At 47.5% G+C, this 12441-nt stretch overlaps 1 protein-coding gene across 1 annotated transcript in view; it reads left to right on the forward strand.

Annotated features, from left to right (window-relative positions):
• Frmpd1 (FERM and PDZ domain containing 1) overlaps positions 1–12441 on the forward strand; it is a 91193-nt gene extending 78752 nt beyond the window's left edge. The window contains exons 11-16 of the mRNA XM_051187715.1: positions 919–1045; positions 1173–1268; positions 3020–3202; positions 3858–4005; positions 6345–7157; positions 10035–12441. Coding sequence (XP_051043672.1) covers positions 919–1045; positions 1173–1268; positions 3020–3202; positions 3858–4005; positions 6345–7157; positions 10035–12334 — 3667 coding nt within the window. The 3' untranslated portion in view covers positions 12335–12441. The remainder of the gene's footprint in view (positions 1–918; positions 1046–1172; positions 1269–3019; positions 3203–3857; positions 4006–6344; positions 7158–10034) is intronic.

Below are 12441 nucleotides of genomic sequence, written 5' to 3' on the forward strand. Positions count from 1 at the left end.
GGAGAAATCAGATTTTAAGAACAAAGCAGATTCCTGGTTCTACCCCTAGTATAATGAGTCAAGGAGCAACTTTAGGTGTATTATGAGGTTCCTAGGCTAATAACATTGTAAAGCTTGGCCTTGGGGGTTGACAGGTGCTCTCTGTTGCAGGAGTGTTTGGGCAGTGAACACAGCTAGTGGTAGAGAGCTTGCCTAGCATATGCAAAACCCTGGGTTTATTCCCTAGCAGAAGGTGGGAAAGTTGTTCTTATGTGTGGATGATTGTGTCACATACTTTGATATTAAAAGGATTGAGAACAGGCCTGTGGGATGGCTTAGCAGGCAGAGGCACCTGCTGCCAAGCCTGACAACCTGAGTTCGATCCCCAGGACCCATGTGGAGGAAGGAGAGATCTGATTCCCACAAGTTGTCCTCTGATCACTATACATGAATACACTTGCTAAAATAAAACATCTCAGAGTCTCACTGGAAGTTTGACTCAGTATACACACACACACACACACACACACACACACACACAAATTAAAAATATTGAAAACTTCTGCTTTGATTCATGAACTATCTATCACACACAACAGCAAGATCAGTCTATTTCCAGGTTAGTCGGGAGGTCCTAAATTTTGAATATGTATGATGTGTATCATGTGTGTCTATGGGGGGGACCCCACTCTCTTTTGTAGAGAAATATACATATGCAGATATGCATAGATATAGACAGATGCCCTTTCTCTTTCTTTGTCCTTCTGTATCTATACCTCTGACCTCTGTCTCTGCCTATCTGTATCCTGCCACTAGAGAAAGCTGCTCATAACTGGTGTGTGTTCAGAACTCTAGATCTGAATCATGTGTCATTTGCTCTTTGTTAGAACCAAGTGCACTGTAAACATGGGCCCCCTTGTCTCCAATGTCTCACGGCAGGAAAGACTGGGGAATAGAGAATTTCATATCTCCAACTTTACTCCGAAATATGAAAGGCAAAGACATCAAGAAAGCCATTAGTTTCCACATGAAGAGGAACCAGAATTTGCTAGAACCCCGACAGAAGGTAAGGCAACCATGGCCTCTGTCAACCCACCCAGTTGTCTGTCGTGAAGACTTGGGGGGAAATTCTCAACTTTGCCTGGAATTTTAGGCAAGTGAATAACTTCAATACTTTTTTTTTTCTATTAAAGCAACTTATTTCTGCTGCTCAGCTACGCTTAAATTATCTTCAGATCCTTGGGGAACTCAAGACATATGGCGGGAAAGTCTTTAATGCTACTCTGATGGTACGTACCAGAGGGACCTTGAATATTTACAGATTGGCAGATACTTATCAGGCCCTGGGTTGATGTTAGTCCCACAGAAGATGCCAGAGAAGGCAGAACTGGATTCATTATAATTTCTGCCATCAAGGATTAAGTAAGCTACTTTACAAGACAAGACCATGAGACTGGCTGTGGGCACTGGTGTGGATGGGAAGATAGATGCCGCCATTGCGTTGGGTCCAAGAAGGCTTTCAGATGGTTGGATGAGGCCTGGCTGGAAAATGGGAGAAAAGCACCGGGCTGAAGTCTACTGTAAGCAGCTTGTGAGCTTTGGTACATAAAGGCTGCAGGGGAAATGGGGAGCAATAGATGAGAATATTGGACTGGCTGCCAGGCTGGGCCCTGATACAGAAAAATGAACTGAGGCGTGAACTTGAGACAAGAGGATAAGAGCCCTCTCCCTGAGCCCCTCCCTCCTGTTTCCTTCATGGAACCCCAGCCCAGCACATGAGCTTCGCAGCCGCCAGTGCTCCCGGTGTGGGTTAAGGGACTCTACTCTGTCATGCTACCAGCCCCAGAACCTTCTAGCTCAGAGCCAACTGACCAGTACAGTTTGTTCAAGGATAGTAAGGAGAGAATCTAGAGGTTTTATGTATTTTATTATTTTCAGTGATGGGCCCATCCAATGAGACTGCTGCCCTCACAGCACATCAGAAGAGAAGTGGGTAGTTAGAAGAATGGAAAAAAATGGACAGAATCTATGGATAAGAACAAGGCCCCAAAGGGGGAAAGATACTAGATCTCAGACACAGGGATTTGAAGGGACTGGTGTTAGTGTCCCAGTACCTGTGCTGGCCTGCCCTTGGAGTTCTGACAGGTTACGTCCTCAGCTGCAGTCACTCACTATGAGCACCCTCTGGGCACATTTGCTACATTCCCTTGTAAAAGGTGGTCCTTGCTCACCTCCTCTCTCTTTTTCTCTCCCTCCTTCCCCCCTCCCTCCTTCCTGCCACTCTTGTCCTCTTGCCCCCCCCACCCCAATCTTCCTCCTTCTCCTTCCAATAAACCTCCCATGTGAGCCTTGTTGTATGGTGTGACTTTTCTCTTTGTAGCGTTTTTTTTTTTTTTTTTTTTTTAATTATAGCAACTAGGAAAGCTTCTAGTGTTCTCACAGGTTCTAGCCTGCCTTTACTTTTCCTGTGTCAGGAAAGAATTGGTCCCAGGAAAGTGCAACCAACTATACAGGACTGGCTCAGGGCTTGAATACAAATATAGACTAATACAGACTCTACTGACATAGAACTCAAATTGTAATAATTGTAATATGAAATCTGAGTATAAGTAATTGAAATAAATAAGATGCACCCAGAGACATACAGAATTGGCGTGGGGTCCATGTAGATGAGAAGGGCTGTTCAGGCTAAGGAGACTGAGGCTTTCCTTAGATATATGACATTGTTTGTTTTGTTTTGTTTTGTTTTGTTTTGTTGAAACAGGGTCTCATGTAGCCTAAGCTGGCCTCAGATTTGCTGTATACCTAAGGATGGCCTGGAACCCTTCCTCCTGCCTCTGTCTTCTGAGGGTTGGGTTTACAGGTAGTGCTACTAATGCCAGATGGCAGTGGGTTTTGGTGGGAGCATTTAAGGAAGGGTCAGGAATTCGGTAGCTACACAGCAAAATCATATCCAAAAATAACAAAAAGAATTTGTAGGAAGAGAGATCATGTGGTGTATTTGTGAATGGAAACTAATTTGCCTTCCACTCTTCTGCAGTTACAGGATAGAGAATCCTACATTGCCCTTCTAGTTGGAGCCAAGTATGGCATTAGTCAGATCATCAATAGCAAACTCAACATCATGTCCACACTGGCGGAGTTTGCCAACATCAGCCGCGTAGAACTGACAGAAGAATCTGAGAAAGTGAGCGTGGTCAAGGTGTATCTTCAGGACATTAAGGTAACACAGGAAGAGATTCAGAATTTGCCGTGAAATTATTCTAGGTTAGTTTATATGTGCTTTGAGTGATAACAAAGTCCGCTGTTAAAGGAGCTACCTCAAATGGAGCACTGGCAAACTGGCTATGTTATCCTGAGAAGCTCCCAAGAAGGGTTTGTTCTGTTTGTTGGTGGATGTTTAAATGGATAAATAGTTCAGGGCACCTCCTGTGCCCTTCTGGGAGGTTCTATATGCACTACCCCTTTTTATTTCACCCAATGAGCTCAACAGTTGCCCTGTGTTTTTAGCACCCATTCTTCATTTTCTACTCCTTCTTCCTCCTTTTCCTGTGAGGTCGGCTCCTTAAGAGGTGGGTTGTATGAATGAGTAGGGTGGGTGGGCAGGTAGGATATGGTGGCATCGAGGATAGAAAGGAGACAATTTTTATATTAGGGATGAGGGACTCACAGTATGTCAGGGTGTGTATATGTGTTTATGTGCACACACATGCTTGGTCATTTAGATTTAGCTCCTAGATGTGATATAGTGAAAATATGGGTCACTTGGGGCCAGTCTGTGCACCATGGTTGAGTATACTTAGTATCTCTCTTTGGACCCCATAGGCCTTGTTGTATCTTGACCCTCTATAAACAGAAAGTTCCTTTTGCCTCTACAGGTTCTGACTTTGTTGCTGGAATCCAACAGTGCAAAAGACCTGGCATGCTTGATTGCCGGGTACTACCGGCTGTTTGTGGACCCAGCCAGCTCTGTTTTCCTCTGGTCTGGAAACAGAAAGCAGATGCACCGAGTGTCTGCTGAGGAAGGTGAGGTGTCGGGTCTTTCTCCAGTTTATTTCCAACCAAACAGTTGGCTTTTCTTAAATATTAGAGATTTTTTTTCCTTTGGAATTCTTCTAAATGCACAGGAATTCCAGAAGCTCTCTGATTCCCTTCAGTTTCCCAGAATCGCCTATAAGTTCCATTGTATCTTATTTCTCAGCAAAAGGAGATGCCACTTTTTCAGAACATGGATGACTTGCTTTCGTCGGTGCCTTTGTGCTCTTTCTCGTCCTCTTGGATTGTGATAGAAATTCACAGCCTTACATGTTTAGAAGGGGCACCTGGGGACAAAAGGGATTTGAAATTATACCATGAAATTATACCAAAGAATGAAAGGGAGGGATTAAAGAGCAGGGAAGAAAAACAGGTTCCCAGGCAGCTTCGCCTTCAGCTGTTCTATTGATGTGGCTTTTCCAGGGGTGTCCTGATAAATGTTTAATAACTGCCTCTGCAGGGGGAAACCCCTGGCCTGCAACAGTTGCCTAGCATCCCTCCCATCACAACTATTTCAAACTGCCAACACGATGTTAGACAGAGGTAGACAGAAGCGCTCAGTGTCAGTGTGTAGTGCTTCCTCCACACGGGCAGTACAGGCGAGGATCATCCCAGCAGGACAGATGGTTGGAAAGTGAGATGCAGCCACCCATGTCATCTGCAGTAACCACAAGGGATGGATTCTGCAACACTTGGTGCTTACTAAAATGCACACATGTCCAGACCTTTCTATGAAACGGTATATAATTCATACATGACCTGCATATACTTCAATAAAACTCTGAACTACCTACCCTACTGTCAGTGCCATGTGTGTGCTTTATATAGGGAATGGACCATGATAGCCATGCTTTCCATTTTGAATGAGCGAGTTTATTAGTCTATTGCAAGCAAAAGTAAAAGAATAAAATAGTAAGCAACAATATACAGTAGGACATCAGATTTGGTGCTAACATCACCTAGCAGGAATGACTGGAAATGCAGTTCCTTCTGGGACTGGGTGTGGTGGCACACACTTGCAATCCTAGCACTCTAGAGGCTGATGCAGAGACAGGCGGATCCCTGTGAGTTTGAGGACAGTCAGGGTGGTCACACAGAGAAAGCCTGTCTTGAAAAACATAAACAAAGTCAGATGGACCCTGATCAATAAAGAGTGTGACAGACAGTGTCGTCTTCATGGATGAGCTTCTGGTTTCTTGTTCCCACTGCCCTTGTTTTTATGCTGTGGGATAAACAATAATTGTCTTGTTTTGAAATAGTCTGCCTTCTAGATGTCCTCAAGATCACAGTTTTTTCTCCTTGGCACTTTGCTGTTCTCCTTTCTCCCTGTGACTGAGCGTGGGGCCAGCCTGACCCAAGGAAAGTAGTTTTGGGGGAAATTAGAAATAAAAACGTTTGAGTGGGACCATCTCGTGTTTCCTGAGTCAGCACATGACAGTTTCCTGATATAGTTTATATTACAGTCAAGTGTTCTACCACTGAGCTATACCCCTATAATTTATATTATAGTGTGCCAGTATTATCCTGTATTATTGAAGAAACCATAACAAGAAGGCTTATCCATGTTCAACACAGATACATTTTACGCTAGATATTATGAGACTATAAATAGATGAATCCATGTGTATGAAACCTATAGATTTGGAAGGGCAACTGTAGTTAGGAATTGATGTGCTTTGTGTACTTTCTAGCAACAAGCCTGCCTCACCAGCCAGCTCCCAAATAAATGCATGGAGACTTCTTATTAATTCTGAAAGTTTGGCTGACAGTTTAAGCTTGTTCCTAATTAGCTCTTAAAACTTAAACTAACCCATATTCTTATTAATCTACATTCTAACACATGGCTTTTACCTCTGTCCTATTTTGTGTGTCCAGTTCTTTCCGTGTTTGTTTGGCTTCTCCATCAGCATCCTCTCTGCCTCGAAGATCCTGCTAGCTATTGGCTGTTTAGCTCTTTATTAAACCAATCAAGGATCTATTTTATGCTTTACATTTTATTCCCCATATGATTTTGATGTTCAGACAGAGCAAGGGAGATATTTGAGAAAAAAACTAAGCACACAAGAGAGACCCAAGTGAATATTCACCACTTCTCAACAGACAGATAGATCTCCTTAGAAGAGACCCAGTCTCCTTAGGTGGCTCAGGCAGATGAGGGACAGGTAACCTGGTGGTGTGGTATCCTTAGTTCTTGTATCAGTCAATCTAGTGTGATTTGGGTGAGTCACTTTCTGTATTTTCCCTCTAGCAGGATGACAGGAAGCAGGACACACAGGTATCTGTCAGACCTGGATGTCGGTTTGTAACTTTCAGTGTCCCATTTATCCTAGGCTACGAATCTAGGGCCTGCAGTGACTCGGAGGAGTCCTCTGAAGTGGATTGTGTCCTAGAGCCCCTGTCCGACCGACGCCTGGTGAAGCTGAGCCTCTGCAGACCATATGTTAGAGAGGAGCATCCCCCTGGAGACAGCCCCACACCTGAGGTGACCAGGAGAGGCCCAAGCACCTGCGGGGTCAGCAGCATGACGGACAGCGCTGAATCCGAGGCATCTGATTCGGCCAACACTGAGAGTCGAGGCTGCAGGACCAGCGGCTCCAGTGAGTCCATGGATGCCCTGGAAGAGGATGACTTAGATGCCTGCTCCTCCAGCGGATCCAGCTTCTTCCACTTTGGCCCACCAGGCTTCTCAAAGGGTCTTGATACCAACAGTCAAGAGGAAAAAAACAGGATCGAGACCAGTGGTTTCCTGTGTTTGCTGGACCTGGCCCAGAATGCCAACCCTCAGTGCCAGAAGATAGAGTGTCCCCAAGGGCTAGCTTCGGAGGCCTGCAGCTGGGGACCAGAACTGAGCATGGGCAGGCTGGACCCCAGGCTGTATGAGGGCAGCCGGACTGACTATTATAGCCTGTGTTCCAGCATCTCCCCAGGCAGCCACCTGAGTGACAGCTCAGAGAGTACAGCTTCCCGGCAGGGAGCTGTACCACCACCATGGTGCCAGCAGGGCTGGATGGAGGCTCAGCCTGGCTCCATGCTGGAGACCCTGGCCCTGCACCCACTGCCACCACTGGCCTTTGAGGATGGCAGCTCAGATGAGGAATATTATGACGCAGCTGACAAACTCACACCCCCAGACACACTCTCAGGTGAGCCCCTACCCACCCTCCATCCCAGCAGACCTCTACCCTTAGCTAGCTTCCAAGATCCCAGGGTCAGTTTGAGAGCAAGATGCAAACGCCTTGTCTGCTCTTGAGGAGGCCGGGCTAGATTCCATGGACCAAATTACAAGCCTCATGACCTTGAGTTATGACTGCAAGGAAGGTTTGGAGAATTGTGTGCAGGGGATGATGACAGGAAGGCTTCCCAGAAGAGATGTCAAATGGACTGGGCCTCGTCGGGTAGACATGCAAAACAGGAATGGAGTGCCCAGTAGAAAGAGTAGCTATGTGGATTCTGGGAGTCACAAGACAAGCCAGCAATGGTGTTTGATGGCCTCTGGGAGTCCAAGGGTCTCTGACATCAGAAGGTTGGGGATCTGTTGGCTGGGTTCCTCATGTATCTCCCCCCCCCAAAAAAAAAAAAAGATTGTAAAAAATGTAACCTATTAATCCATGATATACCATCTCAAACAAATGAAACTCCAATGTAAAGTCTTTCCACACAGAAAGACTTGCGGAGCTAACCAGAAAATCTTGCCAGACATACATATGTACATTCACTCACTCACATATACTCTCTTATACCCCGTCTCCCTGCTCTGAGGGCAGCCTCAGCCCCAACCCTCTCCTGTGCCTCTCTGACACTGCCCCCTTGTGGTTCCCATTGCTCTTGACAGAAAAGCCAGCTCAGCTCCTGAGGGCACCCTGTGAGACTCTGTGAGAGCCTCTTCCTGCTTGCCCCTCCCCCTGCTCCACCCTCTCCTTGCATCTCACCAGGCCTTTGCATCTGCTGCTGGTGCCCATCAATGGTTTAGTGTCAGCCGAGGGTTCCATTCTGTAGGGAACATGTCCCAGGTTTAGCAGACCAGAGCCATCTCAGTCACTGGCTCTTTAGCAGTGACGGCCTTGTGCCTGTTATGTGTGTTATGCATGTACGGTTGTGTGAAGGCTCCTTGAATGCGCACAGCACCTGGGTACCATCACTAAATGAATGAGCGAACTCACCACCATCTATGTTGACTTGATTTAATTGTTTTTGTTTGTTTGTTGGGAGGTGGTTTTTGTTTTGTTTTCCGTGTTGTTGTCTCACTATGTAACCTTGGCTGTACTGGAGCTGGCTGTGTAGACCGTGGGAAGGGAAGAGCAATGGGTATGCTGCACTACACCCCACAAGAACCTGACTAACATCCTCCTGGGCGCTCCCTACCCCAATCCTGCCCTGCTAAGCTAGCCCGTATACTAGGAGCGGGATGAGGGGTGTGGCTGAGACTGGCAGATGAACTCTTTTATGGGGACCCAGTCCAAACTTATTCACGTGAGGCACCTTTTCACAGGGAGGGGCTCGATGTGCTAAGCACAGAGCCTAGAACAGAGACCCTCATACCTGGTTTCAGTGCAGTTGCTGTCTCACTGTTAGTGCCACAAATTCTCGCTATCGTAGGGTGTTGTTAGCCAGGGCAGCACCTCCCAGTCAGAATCGACCGAGAAACCTTGTTTAAAGTCTGCCAGCTCCTCCGAGTTAATCTCAGCTCTTCTGACTTTGGAGTTCTGAGGGGTGGCCTAGAATTCGGTAAGATTTTCAGTGCCATGAAAGTAGGTTAGGAATGTTTGGTCTGAGTGTCTAACATGACTCGGAGTCCCTGCTAATGTGCAATCCTGATTCCTTCTGCCCGAATTCCAAGACCTTTTCACACACTGCTTCTCCTGGGAAAGGTTATCCCAATGTGTGCAAACCCCTCATGACTGACTGAGGGTCAGGGTCCCTGTTTGTCCAGAGAAAGCACCCTCACCCCCTTCACATGCAAAATAAAAGTAGCAACACAAGCAGCAGCAGCTACGGAAATGAGTCCACATCATGCAGAAAAGCTCGAAGAGCAAAGACCCTTGAGATTTCCAGCAAGCCTGAAGAACTGGGTTCAGACATGCTGGCAGCCAGGCCAGGAGTCTAGGCAGAAGAATTTCTCAACTGTATTGTCGGGTTATTGTGGCTTCAAAAATGACTTCTCATTACTATTATTATTAACAGTTATTGAGTTACAGTCTTAATGTGTAGCCCAGACTGGTTAGAAACTCAAATGTATATCTCAGGCTGGGCTTAAACTTGTAGGGCCTCCTGAATGATGAGATTATAGACGTGTACTGTCATGTATTGTTTTACTTTTTTCTTAATTTTTAAATGAGGTGTGTGTGTGTGTGTGTGTGTGTGTGTGTGTTCCCTGCATATATGTCTGTTCACTGTGTGTGTGCAGTGCCCACAGGGGCCAGAAAAGGGTGTCAAATCCCCTGGAACTGGAGTTACAGATGGTTGTGAGAAGTCATGGGAATTCTGGGAATTAAACCCAGGTCCTCTGAGACTGTTAGCTGCTGAACCATCTCTCTAACAGCCCTTTAAAATATGTGTGTGTGTTCTCTAATACCCTTGTAAAGTGTGTATGTGTGTGTGTTTGAAATTGTGGAGCATTTGTAGCTGACTTCCTGGGCTATGAATCGCATCACTTTGGTGTTGTAGATTAATAGTCTATGGTTTGAGCACCTGAGTGTTAGAGTACTTGCCCAGCATGCATGAGGTCTGGGTTTGATCTCTAGCACCATCAGTCTCCCCCAGAGTGAATGAGGAGATGTCATCTCCTGAAAAGAAGCTCGAGGTACAATGACTAAGGTAGTAAATGGGTCTTGGACGAGCAACATAAAAACTGTTTACTGTAATCATTATTCCCACTTCCACATAAGGAGACTGAGGGATTGAAACTTTAACTTGCCCAAGATTTAGAACTTGAGTCCAGGCAATTTTACATGCTTGCCCAAGTATGGACAACCTCTCTGCTTCTCTGTGCTTAATGTGACTTTCCTTGTTTTGCCTTGCAGGGCCCAGAGCTGTCTGTCTTAGTGCCGAGAAATTGCAGAGTCAGCCTAGAACCTGTAGCTCCGAGGAAAGCCTGCGTCCGGGACCAGAGGGAGTAGGGCCATGCAGGCGGGGAGGGGCAAAGAAGTATGCCAAGACCATGAGAAAAAGAAGGTCCTTCCTACAGACGGACCACACCTCTCAGGTCTCCTTCCCCCTGGAGCCTTCAGCCTCCCAAGAGAATATGGATGATGTGTGCTACTATGACCGAGAGCCCTACCTGACACTCACTGCCCCCTCCCCAACTGTGTCCTCCCTACAGGACATGCAAGGTGAGCCAGGCCTCCTAGAGACCAAAGCCTTGGGGTTGCTGGCTTCCCTGAGGGAGACAAAGAGCAAAAATCCAGCCTCCAGAATCATGGAGATGGAGCCAGAGACCATGGAAACCAAGTCAGTCATTGACTCCCGAGTGTCTTCCATCTCTGCCATTCGCCTCCGAATTGATCCCAGCAATACAGAGAATCTTGAGGCTACCCCTGTAGCTGTCACCGTTGACAGCTCCTCAGCAAGCATCCCTCACAACAGTCAGTCTTCGAACCCACGTTCTTGTAGCCCACAGGCTGCTCAGATCAGGCCTTTCCAAATCTTATCTCCCTTTCAAGATGTAGATGATACGGCCCCCAAAGAACTTGTCCCAGAGCCTGAGGACAGCACTTTCCCTCTCTCCAGTGCTAACCCTAATCCAGACAGCCCAGGGCCACATTATGTCCTTCAAAAAGACACATCAGAGCTGGAAGGAGTCCAAGCAGAAATGGAATCGGGATCTTTTTTAATAAATCATATACAGGAAGTTACCCCCAGATTCACAGGGTCCTTGTTGCCTGGAGATGGGACTACACTTGGTAAATGTGGAGTGAGTTCGGAAGAGGGGCAACCAGGAGAGCTGTCTTTGGAAAATGACAGTGAAGTTACACTCCGAAATGGTGCCAACTTATTTCCGGAAGAACTCGGGAAGGATTCGGATAATATTCCACAGGCTCTTGATGTTAGTGCTCCAGCGGGTGAAATAACCCGCTCCCTCCCCTCTGAGGCTCCTGGTTCATGGACAGACCGGACCCAGTCCTACTCCCTCAGAGAATCCCAGGGAAAAGAGAGAGAAGCCATAGGCCAAGCCTGCCAGGAACAAGAACTTTTGGCGGAATTGGACTTGGGCCCTGATTTCTTACTTGGGGAACAGACGATTCCATCAGCCTTCCCTCCCGAGAGGGCCAAGACAGAGCAGCTTAATCATGTGATAGGGGAAAACACAGCCCCTGTGGATACTCCTCAGCAAGTCTGTGTCCAGACAGTACCTTCCCTGCCAAAGCTTTCACCGGGTCAAGAGGAGCCCCGCTCAGTAGATTCAGGCCATGGCTCACCGGCAGAAAGCAAAGATGACAGTCCTATCATTTGCCTTCCACCTGAGAGATCTTTCCTGTGCTTTGCCCCAGAGAGCCATCCTGAAGGCTCCACCAGACTCAGCAAGGACACCACCTTTGGTTTTGCCAGTGTGAATGAAGCGGTGCCTGCCGGGATTGGCATAGAGCATTGCAGATGTCAGCTCTCCTATGCCACGTGCTTCCGAGGCCTGCAACCCGAGACAGAAGAAGACGACGAGGACCCACAGACACATCCTGTTGCCCCCCTTACCTCACCACCCTCTGCAGGAAGTCAGGTGACTCTGCCCTGGAGGCCAGCCCGTGCCTACAGCTGCACTGCACCCCTACCCAGGAAAAGCCACATTTGGCCAGAGTACTGCTCCAGAGCTCTGAGACAGCTGAAAACTGCCCCTGCAAGTGCCCCTGAGGGCTTTGTCCAACTCACTGAGAGCCTGCTGGAGCTGCAGGACATTCTAGAAGCTTCCTGGGGAATTGGAAATAAACACCCCACTGAGAAGTGCAGCTGGCATTTTTCAGAAAGCCGGAGCCGCCTATGCATGGGCTCCCAGAAGCTCCTATCCAGCTGTCAACATGTGATCAGAATGGACCAGTCCCCCGAGGAAATGCAGGGTGCTGTGCGTGTCACTTTCCAGCACCTGGTGCAGCTGGCTGGCCTCTGCTTCCAGTTCACAGACTGTAGCCGCTGCTCCACCCGGCACAAGGAGGTGGCCGGGAACCTGAGGGACGTGGTATATACCTATCACCAATTTGTGGAGGCTGCAAAACTGACCTGTGAGAGAGGCTACCATGACCTCAGTGTGAAACTCTTGGCTCGCCAATGCACAGCCCTCACAGCTGCTGTATTCTGTTTGACCCAGAAGTTCCGGGCATCCACTGCTCTGTGAACAGGTCACCCTCCCAGGGCCCCTTTACCCTGCCTTGGAAGTTCTCCAACAACCCCCTTCAAATGTTTACTATGTAGAGTATTCGAATAAACTGCTGCTTAATCTTG

This window comes from Phodopus roborovskii, unplaced genomic scaffold, assembly GCF_943737965.1.
Source record: "Phodopus roborovskii unplaced genomic scaffold, PHOROB, whole genome shotgun sequence".
NCBI classification, from domain to species: domain Eukaryota; kingdom Metazoa; phylum Chordata; class Mammalia; order Rodentia; family Cricetidae; genus Phodopus; species Phodopus roborovskii.